General features: G+C 39.9%; 1 protein-coding gene across 1 annotated transcript in view; it reads left to right on the top strand.

The window, feature by feature from the left end:
* The window catches only part of LOC142708468 (1-phosphatidylinositol 4,5-bisphosphate phosphodiesterase beta-4-like), a gene marked incomplete at its 3' end in the record, with an annotated part of 57,606 nt that overhangs the window by 5,361 nt on the left and 27,574 nt on the right, over positions 1 to 24,671 (top strand). The window contains exons 2-5 of the mRNA XM_075848394.1: positions 6,781 to 6,861; positions 9,505 to 9,564; positions 10,767 to 10,910; positions 19,909 to 19,988. Of these exons, the coding sequence (XP_075704509.1) occupies positions 6,781 to 6,861; positions 9,505 to 9,564; positions 10,767 to 10,910; positions 19,909 to 19,988 (365 nt within the window). The remainder of the gene's footprint in view (positions 1 to 6,780; positions 6,862 to 9,504; positions 9,565 to 10,766; positions 10,911 to 19,908; positions 19,989 to 24,671) is intronic.

Below are 24,671 nucleotides of genomic sequence, written 5' to 3' on the forward strand. Positions count from 1 at the left end.
AGAATCATTGGGCAAACAGCCCTTAGCTCTCTCAGCCCAAGACGATCTTATTGAACTGAGGAGTTAATTGAAAGATCTTAACTTTAGGTCAGCCAGGTTTTACCAGTCTGCCCAATTTAAATTTTACGCACCTGGAGACAAGGGGTCCAAGGTCATGTCCTCCATGGTCAACAGACGCACTGAGGTTTCCCATATATCCGAGATTAGAACTAGAGCGGGAATAAAGGTTTCAAATATTGATGACATAACACGTGAATTCCTTTCCTTTTATGAATCACTTTACAACCTCCCCACTAGCCCTAATGTTCCCAATAATAATGCTAACTTTCTTGACTCCTTGAGCTTGCCCTCCCTCTCTGGCTAAGATAGGACTTTTCTCTTAGTTCTGTTAACCCTGCAGGAATTGGCTCTGGCGTTGAGCTCGGTGCCGAATGGTAAGAGTCCTGGTCCTGATGGCCTTCCGATTTCTTATTTTAAAATTTTTAAAAAACTTTCCCCTAAATTTTTAATGGTCTGCAATGCTCTCATGCAGGGAACTCACCTACTTCCCCAAACTCTAGACGCCCATGTCACCCTTATCCCTAATGATGGTAAAGACCTAACGGACTGTGGCAGCTATTGGCCGATCTCATTATTAAAGGCAGATTTAAAGCTCTTTGCTAAACTACTGGCCAACAGAATAAAACCTCTATTAAACACCCTAATTGGTTCTGAGCATCCAGGGTTTGTGCGAGGAAGGGAGGGCAGGCATAACACTACCCGTCTGATTTACCTCATCCACTATGCAAGGTAGACTGGCATACCCCTAGTATTACTAATTACTGACGCAGAAAAAGTGTCTGACCGGGTTAACTGGGATTACATGAGGGCTGTTTTAGAGAAATTTGGCTTCCCTCCTAGCTTTATCCAAGCTATTTCTACTCTATACTCCACTCCTAGGACCAGACTTAAACTGAATGGCACCCTGTCACAATGTTTTAACATCCAGAACGGCACTAGACAGGGTTGCCCTCCCTCTCCTTCCATCCTAACAATGGTAACTCTTATACAGAAAATACGCCAATCTGATGTCATTGCTGGCTTGAGAGTTGGTGGGTTTGTGCGTCATACTGTGGCCTTCGCTGACGACCCGTTGATATTCACTACCAATCCTGGTCCTGCCTTCCAGGAGATTCTACAACTCATTGAGGACTTTGGCTTTGTCTCAAATTTTAAGATTAATTTCAGCAAGTCCGAGGTCCTCAACGTCTCTGCACCACCCTTCTGACTTAGTAACCCTCAAAAGAAATTCCCCTTTTAAATGGCCAGATAAAGCTAGAAAAAACCTGGGAGTCACCTGCCAGGAGATCCCTCTTTCCTATACCCCCTTAATTTTCCACCGCTTCTCAATCAGATTAAATCTTATTTAGCCGATTTGGATCTCCCTTTCCTAGCCTGGATGGGTAGGAAAAACTGCCTGAAAACATAGATCCTGCCCAAGATCCTATACGTATTGCAGACTGTCCCTATTTTCCTTCCTGAATCTTTCTACTCAAAATTAAAAAGACTTTTTAGTGGGTTTCTTTGGGCGAAAAAACACCCTAGGCTTCTATATACACTACTAGCCCTTGAAACTCACCAAGGGGGCATGGGCCTACCGGAACCATATGACTACTATTTGGCCACTATCTGAACAGGTGGATCTCCCTTTGTAGAAACACTGAAAACGCCCCTCACATAGAGGTTGAACGATACCTGCTGGGCAATACCCACTACCCGTTACTATGGGGACTCCTCCCTCATTTACCAGTCACGAAGGATATCAATCCTCTCTCTAGGGGGACGATACAGGCTCTCCGTAAGTATCCCTCCTCCTTTGACCCCCTTAGGCAGTTTTCCCAAAACTCTCCTTTGAATATAATACAAATACTCCTAGGAGTGAAACCTCCACTGGAAGGAGTTTGGAAACGTCTAATGGAGGTACCCCTCTCTGAAGTTTTCAACGATCTTCAAACACTAGACCCAAATCCTTTTCTTCCACCGAACAACCTTAATTTTTTGCTTCTTTCAGGTTTCCGAAGTTCCTGTAGAGAATTCAAAAACAAATATCCAGTCCTTCCAGATTCATCCTGGTTAGATGTCCTAATACGCTTCCCCTCCCCGCCATTTAAATTACTATCTAAAATATATTCCGACATATCACTTTATAAAGCCCCTGCAAAACTACGCTTTTTACATGCTTGGTAGAAAAAACTTCACATAACTTTAGATACTCAGGACATATCTCAAATTTTATGCAACTCACACGTATTCACCAGATGCGTTCAGGTTCAAGATAACTCATATAAACTTCTCATCCGGGGGTATAGAACTCCAGAATTCCTCTGCAAAATAGGCCTCTATAATGACTTATGTTGGCACTGCAGTGGGCATACTGGCTCATTGTCGCATGTCTGGTGGGATTGCCCGAGGGTTTGGCCCTTCTGGCTGGCGATCTCCTCCTTTATCTCGTCCATTTGTAAAATTACCATAGACACTGAGGCTGCTCTGGTTCTCTTATGGAGACCTACCTTGGGCTATAAGCCTTCCAAAAACAATCTCGCAACATTTATGATAACTGCTGCAAAATTGCTCATGCCAGTAAAATGAAAGTCCACTGAACCACCTTCGATTTTGATGTAGGTAGACAAAATGGACCACCTATGTAGGATGGAGGAGCTCGCCAGTTGGGAGGATAGAAAGCATTCCAGATTTAGCAGAATTTGGGGCCCCTGGAGAGAAGCTAGGTGTGATATTTCAGTAGACTGCTGACGTATGTCATATTAATCCTTCTAGACAAACATAGGATCTTCTGCTTATGTAAATTGTTCATGTTTTTTTTGTTGTTGTTGTGTATGTATGGCGATTGACCATTGCGGTCTGATCTATTGTACTCTTCATTAACCTTGCACTTCTGTATAGTTTCAAAATGTAATATTCTTCTATGCTTTGAGGTGCACATATGCACGTTTATTTACCTTGTCTTGTTTGTTCTAAAATTGGAAAATCTTTGTAATATCGAATTTTGAAATTGAGCTTATATAATATTCAAATTTTCTGAGACACTAAATTTTGGGTTTTCATTAACTGTTACCATAATCAACATTAAAATAAAAAAATGCTGGAAATAGATCACTCTGTGTGTAATGAATCTATGCACTATATGAGTCTCACTTTTGGAATTGAATTATTGAAATAAATTTACTTTTTGATGATATTCTAATTCATTGAGAAGGACTAGTATATATATATATATATATATATATATATATGTATGTATAAATATATATATATATATATATATATATATATATATATATATAATATCTATCTATCTATCTATCTATCTATCTATCTATCTATCTATCTATCTATCTATCTATCTATCTATCTATCTATATACTGTATGTGTATATGTGTATATATATATATATATATATATATATATATATATATATATATATATACATATATACACTACCGTTCAAAAGTTTAGGGTCACTTAGAAATTTCCTTATTTTTTAAAGAAAAGCACAGTTTTTTTCAATGAAGATAACATTAAATTAATCAGAAATACACTCTATACATTGTTAATGTGCTAAATGACTATTCTAGCTGCAAACGTCTGGTTTTTAATGCAATATCTACATAGGTGTATAGAGGCCCATTTCCAGCAACCATCACTCCAGTGTTCTAATTGTAAATTGTGTTTGCTAACTGTGTTAGTAGGCTAATGGATAATTAGAAAACACTTGAAAACCCTTGTGCAATTATGTTAGCACCGCTGTAAACAGTTTTGCTGTTTAGAGGAGCTATAAAACTGACCTTCTTTTGAGCTAGTTGAGAATCTGGAGCATTACATTTGTGGGTTCGATTAAACTCTCAAAATGGCTAGAAAAAAAGAGCTTTCATGTGAAACTCGACAGTCTATTCTTGTTCTTAGAAATTAAGGCTATTCCATGCGAAAGATTGCCAAGAAACTGAAGATTTCCTACATCGGTGTGTACTACTCCCTTCAGAGGACAGCAAAAACAGGCTCTAACCAGAGTAGAAAGAGAAGTGGGAGGCCCCGCTGCACAACTGAGCAACAAGACAAGTACATTAGAGTCTCTAGTTTGAGAAATAGACGCCTCACAGGTCCTCAACTGGCTGCTTCATTAAATAGTACCCGCAAAACGCCAGTGTCAACGTCTACAGTGAAGAGGCGACTCCAGGATGCTGGCCTTCAGGGCAGAGTGGCAAAGAAAAAGCCATATCTGAGACTGGCTAATAAAAGGAAAAGATTAATATGGGCAAAAGCACACAGACATTGGACAGAGGAAGATTGGAAAAAAGTGTTATGGACAGACGAATCGAAGTTTGAGGTGTTTGGATCACACAGAAGAACATTTGTGAGACGCAGAACAACTGAAAAGATGCTGGAAGAGTGCCTGACGCCATCTGTCAAGCATGGTGGAGGTAAAGTGATGGTCTGGGGTTGCTTCGGTGCTGGTAAAGTGGGAGATTTGTAGAAGGCAAAAGGGATTTTGAATAAGGAAGGCTATCACTCCATTTTGCAACGCCATGCCATACCCTGTGGACAGCGCTTGATTGGAGCCAATTTCATCCTACAACAGGACAATGACCCAAAGCACACCTCCAAATTATGCAAGAACTATTTAGGGAAGAAGCAGGCAGCTGGTATTCTATCTGTAATGGAGTGGCCAGCGCAGTCACCAGATCTCAACCCCATAGAGCTGTTGTGGGAGCAGCTTGACCTTATGGTACGCAAGAAGTGCCCATCAAGCCAATCCAACTTGTGGGAGGGCCTTCTGGAAGCATGGGGTGAAATTTCTCCCGATTACCTCAGCAAATTAACAGCTAGAATGCCAAAGGTCTGCAATGCTGTAATTGCTTCAAATGGAGCATTCTTTGACGAAAGCAAAGTTTGAAGGAGAAAATTATTATTTCAAATAAAAATCATTATTTCTAACCTTGTCAATGTCTTGACTATATTTTCTAGTCATTTTGCAACTCATTTGATAAATATAAGTGTGAGTTTCCATGGAAAACACAAAATTGTCTGGGTGACTCCAAACTTTTGAACGGTAGTGTACATATATATATATACATATACACTACTGTTCAAAAGTTTGGGGTCACCCAGACAATTTTGTGTTTTCCATGAAAAATCACACTTATATTTATCAAATGAGTTGCAAAATGACTAGAAAATATAGTCAAGACATTGACAAGGTTAGAAATAATGATTTTTATTTGAAATAATAATTTTCTCCTTCAAACTTTGCTTTCGTCAAAGAATGCTCCATTTGCAGCAATTACAGCATTGCAGACCTTTGGCATTCTAGCTGTTAATTTGCTGAGGTAATCGGGAGAAATTTCACCCCATGCTTCCAGAAGGCCCTCCCACAAGTTGGATTGGCTTGATGGGCACTTCTTGCGTACCATACGGTCAAGCTGCTCCCGCAATAGCTCTATGGGGTTGAGATCTGGTGACTGCGCTGGCCACTCCATTACAGATAGAATACCAGCTGCCTGCTTCTTCCCTAAATAGTTCTTACATAATTTGGAGGTGTGCTTTGGGTCATTGTCCTGTTGTAGGATGAAATTGGCTCCAATCAAGCGCTGTCCACAGGGTATGGCATGGCGTTGCAAAATGGAGTGATAGCCTTCCTTATTCAAAAACCCTTTTACCTTGTACAAATCTCCCACTTTACCAGCACCAAAGCAACCCCAGACCATTACATTACTTCCACCATTCTTGACAGATGGCGTCAGGCACTCTTCCAGCATCTTTTCCGTTCTTCTGCATCTCACAAATGTTCGTCTGTGTGATCCAAACACCTCAAACTTCGATTCGACTGTCCATAACACTTTTTTCCAATCTTCCTCTATCCAATGTCTGTGTGCTTTTGCCCATATTAATCTTTTCCTTTTATTAGCCAGTCTCAGATATGGCTTTTTCTTTGCCACTCTGCCCTGAAGGCCAGCATCCCGGAGTCGCTTCTTCACTGTAGACGTTGACACTGGCGTTTTGCGGGTTCTATTTAATGAAGCTGCCAGTTGAGGACCTGTGAGGCGTCTATTTCTCAAACTAGAAACTCTAATGTACTGGTCTGTTGCTCAGTTGTGCAGCAGGATCTCCCACTTCTCTTTCTACTCTGGTTAGAGCCTGTTTGTGCTGTCCTCTGAAGGGAGTAGTACACACCGTTGTAGGAAATCTTCAGTTTCTTGGCAATTTCTCGCATGGAATAGCCTTCTAAGAACAAGAATAGACTGTCGAGTTTCACATGAAAGCTCTCTTTTTCTAGCCATTTTGAGAGTTTAATCGAACCCACAAATGTAATGCTCCAGATTCTCAACTAGCTCAAAGGAAGGTCAGTTTTATAGCTCCTCTAAACAGCAAAACTGTTTACAGCGGTGCTAACATAATTGCACAAGGGTTTTCAAGTGTTTTCTAATCATCTATTAGCCTTCTAATACAGTTAGCAAACACAATGTACCATTAGAATACTTGAGTGATGGTTGCTGGAAATGGGTCTCTATACACCTATGTAGATATGTAGACGTTTGCAGCTTGAATAGTCATTTAGCACATTAACAATGTATAGAGTATATTTCTAATTAATTTAATGTTATCTTCATTGAAAAAAAACTGTGCTTTTCTTTCAAAAATAAGGAAATTTCTAAGTGACCCTAAACTTTTGAACGGTAGTGTATATTCATGCAGTGAAATTTATTTTCTACTCATTTTCTTTTTAGGAATCATTTGTCTTTGAACCAAATTGCCTCTTTAAAGTGGACGAGTTTGGCTTCTTTCTTACATGGAAAAGCGAAGGAAAGGTATGTAGTATTAGCTGGTGCTCTTATATTACCTGTCTTCCCCTTAACTGTTGTGCTTTGAACAGTCAACAGTTTCTAAACCCATTCCCACCTTGCTCTGTAAGGGCTCGTCCACACTTGGCGGAATTGCGGACGGAAAATACGCAGCAGAATAGAGTAGCAGCAAAGTTGGTGAGATTGAACAAATCTCATCCACACGCTGCGTAAATATTCTGAGCAGAAATCGACCTGCGGTGCACATTTTTTGTACCGCAGCATGTCTATTCCTGCTGCGGAAAGTGGACTGAATTGTTGCGTTTTTGAGAAGAGATGTCACCATCTCCCAAAATTGTGAAACAAGCAGCATAATACGCACCATTTTCTGCAGTCAAAAACACAGGAAGTGGTAAATTTTTGCTACAGTGGAAAGTCTGCTACTTTCAACGGAATTACATGTGGACAAGCCTTAAAAGTACGTCACAGCTCATGAGTATTTCCCGTGAAATGTGTTCCTTGTGTCCGCGCCATCACTTGCGGGTGTAGGCTGTATTACACAAATGACATCCCGCACTGACAGCCATGTTTGGAGATAACTCCAATCCCAGACATTTAACGGAAAAATAAAAAGTTATGTTTTTTAGAAAACATGTTTTTGTTGAGCAAATGAACTAAAACATCAAAATACGCATATTTGGTATTGCTGCAATCATAATGACACATACAATCAAGTTAAGACATTATTTAAGACGCTGGGAAAATGGCTAGAAAAAAAAAACTGTGGTGGAATTGATAATTTTATTTCTCACCCACCCTCAAAAAATGAATAAAGTTAAATAACTATATGTACCCTTAAATGGTTAAATTGAAAAATACAACTCACCCTGCAAAAACAATCCCTCATACAAATACGTTGATTGGAAAACAAAAAAGCTAGGGCTTTTGGAATGTGATCATGAGAAAACAAAAGGCCCAAAATTGGCCGAGTTATAACTGTTTTTGGGAAAGCTGGATGAAAAACAATATGTCCACTATTACATTTCCCAATAGCTCAATGATTTGTCAGTCAAGAAACCGGCCTTGTGTGTGAGGAATATTATTATTATTTTAATATGTTAAATAGTCTCTGTGGAAATACAGTTTTTTTCCAAGTCTCACAAGAACTGGAATAATGGTATTCACCTCTCATGTGCTGACTACAAGATATATGATATGTCATTAGCAATGAACAGTAGATCTCAATGGAGGCAAATATCTTATTGACCATTGGTGTAGGTTGGACAACGTCTTATCTTTAGCTGGCCTCCTGTCCCTTCTGCATGATATTATCCTACAATAAGTAGATCTCTGGTCGCAGGGTAACAGAGAGAGTTTGGGTCCAGTGCTTTGAATAGAAGTAAAATGGAAGTCTAAGGACGCCAGAGTCGTCCGAAACGCGTAGGCTCAAAGGATCTACATTCCCCCATTTCTGCACACCAGGACTTGGACTTGGAAGTCTAAGGACGCCAGAGTCGTCCGAAACGCGTAGGCTCAAAGGATCTACATTCCCCCATTTCTGCACACCAGGACTCCTCACCATTGGACCTTTTAACTAAGACCATTAAACTTGGAAATAGCTTCCATTTTACTTCTATTCAAAGCGCTGGACCCAACCTCTCTCTGTTACCCTGCTACTCACATCGTGTGCCGACACGAGGATCCGGGCGCTATCAGCGACACTAATTTTCATGTCAGGTGAGCTGGAGGATTCCTCCCCATTACTTTTTTTCTAGATCTCTGGTCATCTGTACTGGAGATCCAAGCTGATCAGGCATTTTTTGTTTTCCCATTATATCTTTAGATTATTGGAATGGGCAGACTCAGGCTTAGATGTCACTTGAGTCTTCCCATCCACTTCCTACAGTTCCCTCTGAGGAGATCTGTCTCTGTGCAGTGTTAGGTCTGAATTTAACTAATTGGACCCAATATTTATTTTCATTTCGCATTCAACTTTAAAATTTTTCCTTCATTTTCCAAGATGTTTGACATGACAGTGAGACATTGGTGGGGGATTCATCAATATATAAAAGGGCCTTCAGAATTTTTCCAGAGTCATTTGCCCCTTGAGCTTTGAGCCCAGAGATCTTTGGATCTTTAAACGAATGTTGATGGACTGTTCATAGACTTTAATGAGGCTTCCTAACAAGTGTGGGTCTCCAAGCTCAAGCAACCCCACATGTTTTCTTGATGACATATCAGAAGTTTTCTATTACTGGAAGCACACTTTACATCTCTAATAGATGCTATGCTTTTCAGCCTTCCGGTTTCTTTGACTATTCTAGCGTAGAGCAATGTACTGAGCAGATACTTTCTGCTACAGTTTGATTTTTTTCCATGCTTTTTACTCCTGCAAAGCCTAAGAACATACATTACCCCCACAATTTGCCCCTCAAATCTTGCATTCAAAAATGACTTTATTCAGTTTCAGGTTAAATAATGGAATTTAGTTATCATCAACCTTGACTGAACCAGTGAGTGTCCATGTATCCACCTTCAATATGTAAACCCCATCCATTTCTCATCATTGTCTAGTTTTATTTGTACATTTTGCACTTTTATAAATATGCGTTATTCACGCTACTTTTAAGTACACGTTGTTTAATTCAGCTCTTCTTATTTCTATTATAGGAAGGCCAAGTCTTAGAATGCTCTCTCATCAACAGTATACGTTATGGCATAGTACCAAAGGTAATGTCATCTGAAAACTCCTTTCTTTGCAGGTTTAATTAACAGTGAAAAGGTTATCTAATTTGGAGCTTTTCTATTTTCTCCTTTATTATATGTGAAAATTCAAGATAAAATCCTTTCGATTTTATTATGGTAAAATAAGACACTAAAGGAAAGGAGATCCAGCTCAACTGAAAGCTGATAATTCATAAGAACTGCAAATGACATCAGACCATAAGCGACCTTATAATAATGAGCATGAAATGTCAGATACTAAATGTCATAAAGAGCCATTGTACTGAATGTGTAGATGTCACCGAAAATCACTGCACTGAAAGGAAGATAATTTTATATGGAAAATGTGAAATAAAAGAAAATTTAGGTAATGGAAATAGAAAATGTTTTGCATGGTTCTGTCCATAAAATGTTGGGGCAGACATGAGGGCTCACACATGAGTCCCCTCTGCCAGTATAAAGTGCCATGAGGGCATATGCATATGTCACAGGTAATCTCTCTGCCCCCCAATTAGATGTTTAAGGGGTGGTTTTGTTGATGTAGGGGCACCTACTATTTTCCCTTAGCAGAGCATCCTATAGAATAGATGATCTGAAACCAAGAGCTTAGTATAATGACATACTGACATATGCCCTTCAAAATTTTACTAATAGAGAGAATTTCCACCTGATGAGTACCATTAGCTGTATATTAGTAAATCAATCAGAAAAGAACAGCAGTAGCCACAGTTTGTTTTACTTACGGAGATATTGAAATGTTTCTTTTTTGTTATTGTGGCAATTTTTTGCAAAAAATGACTATTGGAAGTTAGTGATTCTCCTAGAAGAGTTCCAGCTGGAAGGCCTTCTTTGGGGCAATGTACCCTGGGACAAATGATGCAAAAAAAGCTATCTTCCAGAGAAAAAAACCCAGTGTCTGTGGTGCCACCTATAGATGAACATGTAGATGTAGCTTGACCCATGTAAGTCAATGTTCAACTCTTTCTAAAGCTTTAAAACATGACTCGGTTATCAGTGAATAGGTGATTCCTATAAGTAGACAGCGCTGTTTTGGAAGAGACAACTGGAATTGCAGCCATATTGGTTGTCACCTTTTGAATAATCTTTTAGTCATTTGCTGCCTGCATAGTCATTGCTTAAAAGACATGTTCTGTATATTTTAATAAAATGCTTTGTGATATTAAATCGAGCTTTGTCCTCTGGTCCAGGATCCAAAAATACTGTCTGCACTGGAGTCTGCCGGAAAAGCCGAAAATGAAATAGAAGGCCGTATAGTGTGCGTCTGCTCCGGTACAGACCTGGTGAACATCAACTTTACTTACATGGTAGCAGAGAACGTCGAAGTAGCTAAGGTATTTTACAATTAAACACTGCTTATGTTAATACTATGTTTCTGTGGCTACTCTAATTTGCTCCTGTCAATTACTGGATGACTTATGTCAGCTTGGCAAGGATTGGTTATTACAGTAACCACAGACCACAAAGGTCTTCCTATTTGTGAATAGTCTCCCTTAAAACAGGTTGCAAGTGAGTTTTAAGATTACGCTAACAATTCTTATCATATTATCCGGATATAGAGTTCAGGACCCTCATCCATCAGCCAGAGAAGAGAGGTGTTAGGGCCCTTTTACATGGGGCAATGATCGGGCAAACTAGCGTTCATATGAACACTCGTTCTGGATCATTGCCCTGTGTAAACAGGGCAACGATCAGCCTATGAACGAGCGAACGCTTAATAAGCATGAAATATTATCGTTGTCGGCAGCACATCTCCATGTGTAAATAGGGAGACGTGCTGTCGACACGATGGAAATGTATGGGGACCAACAATCGTAGTAATAATGGCTCGTCCCCATGCATTGCTCCTTGTGAGAGAAGGAAACAAGCGCCAATCAATAAGCTGCCTCGTTGATCGGCGCTCTTTTACACGGCTCATGTCGAGCTGTGGAAGAAGACCCTTACTTACTCTCAGGCCTTGTTCACACAGTGCAGATTTGCTGCAGATTTTGCATGTATGTTTTAAGCCAAAATAAGGGACTAAACCTAAACAGAAGAAATATGTATGGGCAGGCCTTACAGTGTCTTCTTTCCTGGATCCAATTCTGGATTTAGCGCAAAAAATACATGCAAAAAAACTGTACAGTGTGAACAAGACCTCACTCTGCAAGACTCAGCATTTTTTGTGGTTGAACAGTCCATTGATTTTAACAGGTACTGTGTAATGCTTTATTTTCTCTATGGTTGCTTTTTGGTAAAGTGTTGTGAGCGGCGTTAATGCCACAAAAGTAAATCTTTTTTGAGCAAATTGTGACTTTTGCAATGTTTAGGAGATTCCTTTCAATGAGTCTTGTTTAAGTATTACCGTCCAAAAGTATCGTAACCTGAGGCTTCCATGGACCTGATGTAAAATCTGTAAGCTCTCTTTCACACGGCAATATTTTGCATCAGTATTTGTAGGCCGGAACTAGGATCGAAACCTACACAGAAAAAAAGTATAATGGAAAGATTTACACCTCTTCCATGTTTGGATCCACTACTAGGTTTGGCTCACAAATTATGATTCAAATTATTGATGAAAATACTGTACGAGTTGCCTGACAGTAACCCCCAACTATAGTGCAACCCCTTAACAACCTCAACCCGTGTTTTTACTTTGGTCATTAAAGGGGTTGTCCGGTTTCAGCAAATTAATGTTATTTTTTGTATAATTAAAAGTTATACAATCTTCCAATATTCTTTCTGTATTAATTCCTCACGGTTTCCAAGATCTCTGCTTGTTGTTATTCAGTAGGAACACTCATTGTTTACATCAGCGGGATAACTTTCTGTCCATGGTCATGTGATGGACACACAGGTGCTGGGATCGTTAGAAGACAAAGCCCTGATACACATACTGTAACTGTAACGAGTCACGCACCTGTGTGTCCATCACGTGACCATGGACAAAGTTTATCCACTGGAAGTAAACAATTTATTTTTATCAGGGCTGTTATGTCTTATAACTGGGGCTGCTATAACAGCTCCAAATTTATGCAAAATATGTAGTGTAACAAAAATTATTTAATAATGATTAAATAAATAATGTCCCCCAAAAGGTATTTTCTGATCTTCTGGAGGACAAGTTGCAAAAAAGTAATACATTAAAATAAATGGGAGACTTTATCAGGCACAAATATAAATTTTATTTTAGAGTTACCCTAAGTGATTAACAAAAAATAATTAGAATTTGTCAGTGCAGCAGAAGTTATATTTTTTTTTATAATTTTTCATATGCTAAACACCCAATTATTCTAAAAAAAATACCATGGGGTGATTCATGAAAATGGCCCATAGCAACCAATCACAACACAGCTTTAATTTTTTAAGACCAGTGCAACAAATTAAAGATATGCTGCGAGTGGTTGTCCAACAAAGACAGTTTTACTGTTAGACGGTTTTCGTGAAACTCCCGTAGAAAAGACAAAGCCATATCGTTAATGAAAAAGATAAATCACTGTTATACTTTAAAAAAAAAAAAAAAAAGTTATAGTCATTTAACTAGTACAAGCAGAACATCTCTAAAAAGTGACACTACATAGTGTTGCCCTGATGGGACCTCTACTGATCAGCTGTAATCTGTGGGGAAATCTTCAGTAAGGGCAAAGCCACACGTGGCGGAATTGCTCTTGAATTCCGCTGCGGACACTCCGCAGCGTTAATCCGCAGCGGAGCCGTTTCTCCATTGACTTCCACTTCTATTTAGTAGGGTTCGTTTAGACGAGGCTGAAAATTCCGTTGCGGAGCATAGGCTGCGGTGCGGAATTTGGTGTCCGCAACATGCAATGGATGTTGCGGAGTTGTGGCGGACTGGTTGCGGACTCATGGCGGAATTTCTCCATTGACTTCAATGGAGATTCTAATTTCCGCAATGAAGTCCGCAGCTGTCATGCACATGTTATGTGTGCTGCGGATGCGTCTTGCTTTTTTGACATGACATTTCTTCATTCTGGCTGGACCTATGTATTTCTAGGTCTACAGCCAGACTGAGGAAGTCAATGGGGCTCCCGTAATTACGGGAGCGTTGCTAGGAGACGTCAGTAAATAGTCACTGTCCAGGGTGCTGAAAGAGTTAAGCGATCGGCAGTAACTGTTTCTGCACCCTGGACAGTGACTACCGATCCCAATATACAGCAACCTGTAAAAAAAATAGAAGTTCATACTTACCGAGAACTCCCTGCTTCTGTCTCCAGTCCGGCTTCCCAGGATGATGTTTCAGTCTAAGTGACGGCTGCAGCCAATCACAGGCTGCAGCGGTCACATGGACTGCCGCGTCATCCAGGGAGGTCGGGCTGGATGCCGAAAGAGGGACGCGTCACCAAGACAACGGCCGGTAAGTATGAAATTAGTTTACTTTCACTAGGGAAAGTGCTGGCCCTTCTCTCTATCCTGCACTGATAGAGAGAAGGGAAGCACTTTTACCGCAGTCCGCAGCAGCTAGTCCGCATCAATTTACTGCACATTTTGGGCAGATCCGCCGCAGAATCTGCAACGCAGATTCTGTGCGGCATTGATGCGGACAGTTGCGGAGGAAATCCGCCACGTGTGGGCATGCCCTTAGTGTTCAATTTCCCTGCAGCACCGCCACAGGGGAAATTATGCATTACACCGCTCTCATGCAAATCAATGGGTTGTTTGCGTAATCAAGGACAGGACAGATCCTCCAGAGCAAGAGGTGCTCTTTGTAACCCTAAAAGGGTGAATGAAAATGGGGTTTTGAGTAGTTAATAGTACTGGTCTCCTCCTTTGGTCTTAGAAAACAGAAGTTCTGTGTGAATCTACCATAATATTGTAGAAGGAGAACTACAGTATATACATCTTTGGCAAGTGTGTTGAGACCTGCATGTACTCTGTTCAATAGGGTCTCACGGTATGTTTCGGGGTTCTCTTTCTCTTGTCAGGTGTGCCAGAGAATATGTTGCAATAGAACAATGGGACAATGTGGGTCTGTGATCGTTATTCAAATAATAATGGTCCCAAGTGGATAAGGAGGATTATGTTACCTTCTCGGATCACTTATTGCTCTCCTTATGTATGTTTGTGTACATTTTGCAGCGAATCTCTGTAGATACACTTCCTCATTACAGTTAATATGTTTACTGTGTTTTATTATATTGGTATTGATCCCTATGAAGGAAGAGATTGCAAATGAAACTCAATTCTTATTGATGAGATTATGTTAAGTATGAAACATTTAAAAGAGAAATAAGATGGACAGTAACACTGGGACCATTAGTTTCAATGCAATAAAAGCAGAATGTGTTTCATGGTTGTATAGGTTTTCTGTCTCTCTTTCCAAAATCCTACGGATTGTTTAATTGGTTTATTGAGTTGGCGCTATTGAGTGAACGTGTATGAGGGGCTTCACACGAGCCATTTTGATGTCGTTTTTTAAGCCACAGCCAGGAGTGGATTAAAAAAGTGGAAAAGTAGAATCTATCTTATATACTTCCCTTTACAATTTACACTTGATCTGGGATTCAAAAACATCATAAAAAATAGCATCAAAATAACACGTGGGAAACCGCCCTAAGGCCTCTTTCAGACGAGCGTATTTTGCATCCTTATTCCATCAGTTTTTTGCGGGTAATGTTGTTCAATGAGGCTATTCACATGCGTGTATAAAATACAGTACATGCGTATTTAAAAAATGCAGCATGCACTACTTTCATCTGTATTGCGTATGGAAATTAACCATTTAAGTCTATGGAGAGTGATTGAAATAGGGATGCACCCGTGTTTGGGCCATATATCATCCGTTTTTCAAAGTGACTGTCCTATGTCATTAAATTTTCTCCCTAGTAGACAGCCCTTCAGTTATACGGATCTGTAATACTGATGCAATACTGATGCAATATCATCTGTACTATTACAAATCCGTATTATGGACATTTACAAATATGCTCGTCTGAAAGAGGCCTAATGCTGGGTGTTCACTCTGTGATTTGATGGAAATCAACCTCGCGAGACGGTTATTATGATGATAGCAGTGAGCTGGTCTCAGCTGCAGAGTCCCCAAATAAATTTAATCAAATAGAATTAAATTAAAAAGGCGCATTTCTAGCCGTTCGTGCAAATCTATGTGCTAGCGTAGATTTGCGCTGTAATTTATTCTTCTTCATGTCCCTTGTAGCCCATCAGCAGGACCGGCCTTAGTTTTGTTGGTGCCCTGTGCCATACCTTCTATTGACGCCCCCCTTTCCACCATGTATGGTAACAAGTAATACAATGATGCACTGTACACGTGTAGAATTCTTTGAATTAAGACAGGAGTGGTGTAAAAAAATAAAATACATGTTTTCTGTGTATTTCTCTTCCATTACTGGTTTAATGTTAAAAAAAATAAATGCATCAAAAACTGCACTCTAAACTGCCCTGTGAGAACAAGGCTTTAAGGTCAGTGTATACTCATCTGCCAGTTTGTTTTAAGGCAGCTGCCATTACACTGTGTTTTTGTCTGGCATTTTAAACTATATTTTAAAAAAAACGCACGTAAAAACTCCTATAGTCCTAAAGAGAAGTCTATAAGAAAAATGCCTGAAATAGGCTGTGCTTTGTAAATAAAATAAAACTGCACTGAACCCAAAAACGACACAAAAGCGCGACAAAGCAAAACACTTTGTATGTAGCCTTTTTCAATAGCTCACATAGACTAAAAACTAACATCTGGCGGCAGCGTTTTTTTGACTTAAAAAAAAAATAAATGGTGTGAAAAACGCCAACGAAAACACCAGGAAAAACGTAGCATTTTTTTCTGGAGGTGTGAAACGACCAAGTCACATTTACCTCTCTTGCCTTTGTAAAATATTAACTTGCTAGCATTGCTCCAGAGTTTGCCTCTCTTGTATATATGCATCGAACCTTGAGGAAGGTAAACAGCATCCCTGTATTCAGGGCTAGTATCAGGTCATCTGAGGTTAAATGCTGCAGTGCTCTTGTGCAGTCATCATGATGGGGATGTATTGTGATAGGCCGACCCTCAGGTATTGCGACAAGGCGTTATTCCACCTACTGCATAGCCCCCTTAATATGAATACAGCAGTTCTAGGCTGGCACTGCTTGTGTGATGGTGGGCATACAAATGTATCAGTGTAGGCTACTAGTAGCACAGCAAGGAAAATGTGCAGAAAATGTTCTTGGCTCATCATCACCCCCTACTGGCAGCACTAATTAACATTTGTCCACATGATTTCATTATATAAATACCAGATTAGTGTCAATAAGTGCATATATACAGATGAGAGAGTTCTTTGACGCCATTCATGCTGGTATAATGTGTCATGTTCTGTTTGACATAGGACTGCAGATAAGCCAGCTTAACTAAGTGATCAGACTGCACAAAAGAAACAGTAACATCTGTACAAGTCTACGTGTATGATCGCAGGGCAAGGCAGGAAAGCATGAATCAATAATACCCCAATGACCTGCTGAAAGCACAGGAAGAAAAAAGTCATTTTCCAGGGTCACAAATGAGACTACAATGTGTCCCCTGGGATTCTAAACCTGTTCTTTTAATTGATGTGGTTGCTTTGTTTTTTACTTTACTTTTTCTTTAGTTTTTAAGAAAACTTTGTCTTTTATGACATGCAGTATACACTATGTAAAAAATATCATTATGAAATGCTTTTCCACAAAAACATGTTATAAACTTGGGGGTCTCACAATGCAGAGATCTCGGGGTTCCCCATGTCTGCTTTCTCAGAATCAGAACGCCCTAGGGTAATACATGAGGTGATCGTATCCAGAAGTGTAAAGCTGAGTTCACACGTCCTGAATTTGTTGTAGATTTTTTAACGCAGATTTTATCCTTTGCAGTGCAAAGGGGGAGATCTGCATCAAATCCGTTACAAATCCGCGACAATTCCGTGATGTGTAAACTCAGTCTCAGGGCTCATTCAGACGAGCGTGTATCACGTCCATGTGACGGCCGTTAAAACAATTGTATTCCAATTGGGCCATTCACACGACCGTTGTTTCAACGGAGCGTGTGAAGGGTCTGTGAGAAAATAGGTCCTTTTTTTGCACTTTGCACATCCCACCATAGATTCTAGTCTATGGGGGATATGCGATAACGCGTCCCGCACGTGTGCACATCGGACATGAAAAACTGCAGTTTTACAGTTGTTTGAATGTAGTTTTAGGGTGCATTCACATGTACCGTATTTGCTGTGGAATTTTTTGGAGGGAGCTGCAGTGTCAAATCCGCAGGATTTTAATGTAAATTTACTTGCGGATTTACCCATGCAGTTTGGCAAAAACAAAATAAAAATGTATTCTCACCGTACAATCTTTTGTCGCTCCCTTGGTGACGTTAGTCTGGTCCCCGCTCGTCTCTGCATCCCGTCCTGCAGCGATGACATGTTGTCATATGTAACCGCTGTGCAGCCTGTGATCATTACTGGAGGCCAGGATACAGAGACCAAGGAGGCCAAGCTAGCGTAACCAGGGGAGTGGCAGGAGATTGAGAAGGTGAGTATAGTGGATATATATATATATATATATATATATAGGTAGCTTGAGAAAGGTCGCTCACTTGAAGTGAATAAATCCACCCTGATTCATCTACTTTGAAGTCCTGGTGCCGTTACTTTGTTCTATGGTCATTTTGTGTATGTATATATATATATATATATATATATATATATATATATATATATATATAAAACTATTTGTGGGATTTGTTTAAATCTCATCTACTATGCTGCTACTCAATTCCGCTGTAGATTTTCTTTACTCCAATTTCGTACGGAAATCTGCAGCATTTCTGCTACGTGAGAACAAAGTGTAAGGCCTCATGCACACAATCGTATTTTTGTGCTCCCGTAAATACGGGTCCTTGGTCACACGTATTCGACCCGTATTGCACCAGTATTTACGGACCCGTGCCCGTAAATACGGGTCCGGTGTCACCCGTATTCCACCCGTATTTACGGGCACGTTTTTGCTGCAAAATTGCACTGCACTAATCGGCAGCCCCTTCTCTCTATCAGTGCAGGATAGAGAGAAGGGACAGCCCTTTCCGCAGAAAAAGTAAAACAAATTCATACTTACCTGGCCGTTGTCTTGGTGATGCGTCCCTCTCTTGACATCCAGTCCGACCTCCCTGGATGACGCGGCAGTCCATGTGACCGCTGCAGCCTGTGATTGGCTGCAGCGGTCACATGGGCTGAAACGTCATCCCAGGAGGCCGGACTGGAGGAAGAAGCAGGGAGTTCTGGGTAAGTATGAAAGTCTTTTTTTTTTTTACAGGTTTATCTATATTGTGATCGGAAGTCACTGTCCAGGGTGCTGAAACAGTTACGGCAGATCGTTTAACTCTTTCAGCACCCTGGACAGTGACTATCCCCTGACGTCGCCTAGCAACGCTCCCGTAATTACGGGTGCACACACGTAGTCACCCGTAATTACGGGAGCCCCATAGACTTCTATGGACCTGCCGTGCCGTAATTACGGCCTGAAATAGGACATGTTCTATATTTTTCAACGGCACGGGCACCTTCCCGTAAGCATACGGGGAGGTACCCATGGCCAATAGAAGTCCATGGGCCCGTAAAAACGTGCCGTAATTACGGGCGTTTTTACGTTCTTGTGCATGGGGCCTAACTTGTATATAGAGGATGGAGCGGATTCTCACACTGCTCTGGGCAAGCTTTAAGGATATCATGCCATGTAGGAAACGGTAGGGATGACTTTTATGATCACCATAATGGGATCCCAGCTAAGGCTAAGTTCACACCTGCGTCAGTGTTTTCTGTTATTCTGCTCCATCAGAGAAGCAGAACAAGGGAATATTTGAAGCAACGGTTCCATTGCACAATGGACATCGCCGACGGAAGTCATTGACTTTAATAGGTTCTGTCGGCTTTCTGTCGGGGTGACCATGATTTTTCCAGAGACAATAGCACATCATGCTGCACTATTGTCTCCGGTAATCTCGGCCGGATCTGCGACGGAGGCCAGTAATGGTGCCTCCAAGGCAGATGTGAACGAGGCCTAAGTTCAGACTGATTTATATACTTTAGTATATATTTGTAAACATTATAGTAATTTATCTTAAAGACTATTTAATGAAGAATATATAACTTCCATCAGTTGTTGGGGGAAGGCTGTGTGTGTGTGTTTGGTGTCAGAAACCAGGTGTCAATTGTCTTGATGCGACTTATTCTTGTTCTTCTTCTGTCTTGATATTTTTACAATATTAAGTGTAAAGAAAAGAGTTGTAATGGAGTTGGTGCAAGTCTTGCTATTGTTGCACTGCATGTCTTATATGGAGTGATTTTCCTTATTTGTACACTGTGTTTGTATGTCTTTCAGCAATGGGTAGAAGGGCTAAAATCTATCACGCATAACTTTAGAGCCAACAACGTCAGTCCAATGACTTGTCTCAAAAAACAGTAAGTGTCTTCCATGTGTCTGTTTGCTATTTGTTTTCTATATTATGTATGGTATTCATTTTGTTACAATTATGTATTTTGGCCAAGAGGAACCATTTTCTCTCAACTACAGTACCTGAGTAAGAAAGTTAGATAAGGCTACGTGGTCCCTCTTGGCTAATCAGATGAGGGGCCCTCAGTATTTGATCATAGTCCCTGCCACATTTTAGGGGCCTGGGAGGAAGTTAAGTTGGCCTCTGTCTTGTCGATAATATATATAAGTATAAACTGACAATAGTATATCTTATTCCATGTGGTTTGTGGACATTTTAATCTGAGTTCCCTAAATTTAGGAAACATAAATCACTCAAGTGGCTTGCTTGCCTTCTGTTACAGTGTGTCAAGAGTCTTCTCACATTTTTCTGCTTAGAAACTCTCAACAAGCTGCCGTTGATGGATATGTTGTTCTTATTATGTGTCCCTATTTAATACTTGGATAATAGTGCTCTACAGTATATTATCTACAGTATGTTGCTAATGTAAATGTACCCAACAGTGGCACCTACATAAAGTACAACCATCCCGCAAAAAAAAAAAAGCAGATGAAAATATATTATAGAAGTTATTCCTGCAGGATACAAATAGGCCTCTCCCCAAGGCCAAAATTGGCATGGTCCTTAAGGGCCTTATGGCAGGAGTCTTCTTTTGTGTGCCTTTTTTGCTCAGTGTCCTTTCTTGGTGCCGTGTGATCCATTTGTACATGGTGATTTCTAAGCCATCAGACCTGATGGAGCACTTTCCAGTAAGTAATAAATCTTGGCATTGCTTTACTCGCATTTTAATAATGGCAGCAATTTTATATACCAGTCCCCAGGTTTGTTTAAATGTTTATGCACATACAATCAATTTTCTAAACATTTTCAATGTCACTTTATACTATGAACACGTCTTACCATTGGATTCCATGTAAATGGCTCTTAACTAGTAAGGACCTTAACCTAATCCACTTTTGGCAAATGTTTTATTTACTCATTTATTTTATTTTTTTCTATTTTGAGTTTGTAACCAAGGATTAAAAGCCCACAGGAAGGTTTTTCTCATGCAGTACTCCATCTTTACTATATAACCATTGTGTGTGTGTGTGTGTGTGTGTGTGTGTGTGTGTGTGTGTGTGTGTGTGTGTGTGTGTGTGTGTGTGTGTGTGTGTGTGTGTGTGTGTGTGTGTGTGTGTGTGTGTGTGTGTGTGTGTGTGTGTGTGTGTGTGTGTGTGTATAAAATGTTATAGTCTTTCTGTTTGAATTTTGTGCTTATTTTTGCTTATAAAAATCATTATACAGTTTTTTTGCTTGTCTTAACTTTTGTGGGTTAAAAAGCAGCGATCATCAAACCGTTCACGCAGGGACATCTAATAGATCTCATATGGCAAGAATTGGTCAGCAGGATGGCAGAAAGTGTCCCCGCCTGTCTCCATGATCCTTACTACCCACTGGTTTAACCCTCTTTTGACATTCTGTAGATTAGGGAATATCTAACATTTTCGAACATTTTCTGTTGAGGCCTCACCAGCCAGAACATGGTGATGCCTGGGCCTTATCAGTGGTCGAAGTCCATAGCAAAATTAAAATATTGCTCAATTTATCTTTTATTTGTTTCCTGAACCTAGTATAATATTACAATAAGCATAACTAGGGTCAATCATGTTGCTAAACCAGAGATTGCTGCAGCCAGATGAAGTTCAGAGCCGGAAGACTGAGCACAACTCAACTGCGCCAATTTGGGGACGCCTCACCGTATGAGCAGAATTGATTTAGGTATCCCCATTTAAAGGGCACCGGTCTCCTTACAGATACACTTTAAGTAGATTAAAATACTACTAATAATATTAAGTTTAATTTTTAGATGTATCAGGATGTTATTTCCAAAATGTCCGCTTTCTCATACAGTATACAGTCTTTTATAATGGGGTTGTTTAAGGATGATTAACCAGGGAAAGACAGGCAGCCATTATCTCAAGCTGTGCTACCTTACAAATTTTCCTAAAATGTTTAGCCCTCAAATTCCATGTATATAGGTGTACTTTAGGCAACTTAAAGATATTCCTATGTCCTTCCATGGGCCGTACAAACATTTTCATTTGTGAAAAAAGTGGATTTGCCCCTATGTTTGTATGATGCAGTATAGGCTCATAAATACCCTGTCCTTTTTTGTTTATCTGGTTCATCAAGGACTCCTATCTGGAGTCTGATATCCTGGAACTGTCTGACAACTGACAGACGCTATTGATGTAAACACCGCGCTGCACAGTCACAGTGCAAATTCGTTGTTTGCGTTTGAGGGTAAGAAAGCCCCAACCGCATAATAACAGCTGATTACAATGAGGCTGGTGGAAGGAATATCAGTAGGGTGTATAACACTGGAGAGCCTACCCAAGAATTGGATGTAAAGCCCCCATTATTGGTTTCCCACACATAATGTGCGGACAGGCTCCACTGCTACATCATGATAAATATTCCAATTTAGCAAATTGTTTAATTTAACATTATATTAAAAATATATTGGAGAAGTGTGCAGCAGAAGAAGACAAATCATCAAAGGCTCTGTTCCCGTTTTTTCCTTTTTCTTGACATATGTGCCAAAGGTAAAGCTCCAACATATGCAATTGTATGGCATAAGGTTGCATACATCCTTCTAAGCCACCGAAGCAAAAATTTTAAATAAGTGTATGAATTTTTGTATTTTTTTTTCACAGTGGCTAACTGTATATGAAACCGCAACAGTCTGTCCTTCTCTATAGGTGAAAAAAATGGTACACCAATCTATTCCTGCCCAGCTGGCTCTTTTGGCATCTTTCATGCCCCTAGAGATCTATGGACCCTTTATTTCCAGGCACATACACTGACTCTAAACATTGAACGTAATGTGAACATAGCCAAACAACATGAAATAATATATTTTTTATTCTGAATATTAGATAAATGAGCTAACTAAATACACAAGTTCAGTGTGTTAATTTGAGAATTAAAGGTCTTAAAAATTGTGCACAGATGGTTTAACTGCAATAAGATTTATCACTTACTAATGTACTGTCTGTAGCTGTGAGGTCTCTGCAAGCCAGTCTCACGTGCAGTCACATGACCATTATTCCTGGTGTTTATCTACTGCTTGAGTGACATCTCATACACTTAACACGTGGTTATCTCCCCTCACCCCCTTCCTGTATTGCTGAACATCACAAATCACATGCCTCCTATCTCGACTTTTGTCCCGCTCCATCCCTGTCTCTGGAGGGATCGTGTTTCACATGCTGGACAGCAGATTGTTTGCAGTCTAGCAGCAGAGTTGTGTCTCAGTAGCAGACAGTGAGTGATTACAGCACTACATATCACTTTGCAATAAAGGGGCATGCAGGCAGCTGTAAATATAGGCCATGTTTGTGAGAAGAGGGAGGAATCATGGGAAATGCAGTCCTTTACATGGAAATCCCGCCCACAGCAAGCCCTAGCAAAATGAAAACAACAGTGCTGCAAAGAGCTATGCAACATAATGAAAAGGAAAAATAACTACTTCTGAGCTATGGTGGCATCATCTGGTGACAATTCAGACATATATAGGTACTTTTCTGTGTTTTTCATAAGCTCGGAAAAACACTCTAAATGTAGAAATAATAATGAAAATAATGAAACAGTTGCAAACAATCAGTATTAAAGTAACATTATTATATGTAAATATGCAGATCCAGATCAAACATGCCAGTCAGAAACACAACATCATAGGCACAGGTTAAACTCTATCCGTTTATGGCCTTAAGTTCAGTGTGCACCCATTTGCCGAATTCACTTGTATTAGAAAGCATATACGATTTTCAATACAGCTGTTTATATAGCAAATATATGCTACATAGGCCACTCTTTTGGCATACATTTGGTCAATATAAACCTATGGATAAATCACAAGAGATTTTTGGATACTTTTTCCCTATCCAAAATTGTACTGCTGACATAACTTATAAACGGGATGTGAATAGAGCCTTAGGGAGTAAATTCCTATTTGGATCTATGTAGAGAGATTAAGGTCGTAAGGTTATAAATAATTGTTTTGACAACGGTATTAGAACAATGGACACCTATATATTGGACCATTTTACGTTATTTTGCCTCATTTAGTGGTTAATGTAGGGCAGTCCTGGTAGACCATATTTGTCTTGATGCAAATTATTTATCTTGATTTTGTTTTTTCCATTGTTCACTTATCAGAATACTTATGTCTAAAGGTAATGTTCACTATAGTGGCCGGCTTTATTAAACTTTATGACGAGAATGAAAAAAAAAAAAGGTAAGAGAGACAGAAGGAGAAAAATGGAGGGGCATCAACAATAAATCGGGAGAGATAGAAACCCATAAAACTGTAGTATCTTAATATAACACTTATTCTAATTATTAGAAAAATAGAAGAGAGGTACTCAAGAGCTACAGGAATAGGCCACAAGGGAAGGACGAGGGGTAGGATGAGTAGGCGGTCGCCTGCCGTACCATTTAATTGGAGATTGAGGTTTATTTCCTTTTTTTTTCTTTCTTTAATTCATTGATTTAACTTTACATTTTTACCAGTCAGTGTTACCTGTATCAATAAGAACACTAGGTATTGTGGGGAGAGGTGCAGCAGGGAACAATTAAATGATTGTCAATTTAACAGCTATGATGCTAA

Source organism: Rhinoderma darwinii, unplaced genomic scaffold (genome assembly GCF_050947455.1).
Source record: "Rhinoderma darwinii isolate aRhiDar2 unplaced genomic scaffold, aRhiDar2.hap1 Scaffold_3945, whole genome shotgun sequence".
NCBI lineage: Eukaryota > Metazoa > Chordata > Amphibia > Anura > Rhinodermatidae > Rhinoderma > Rhinoderma darwinii.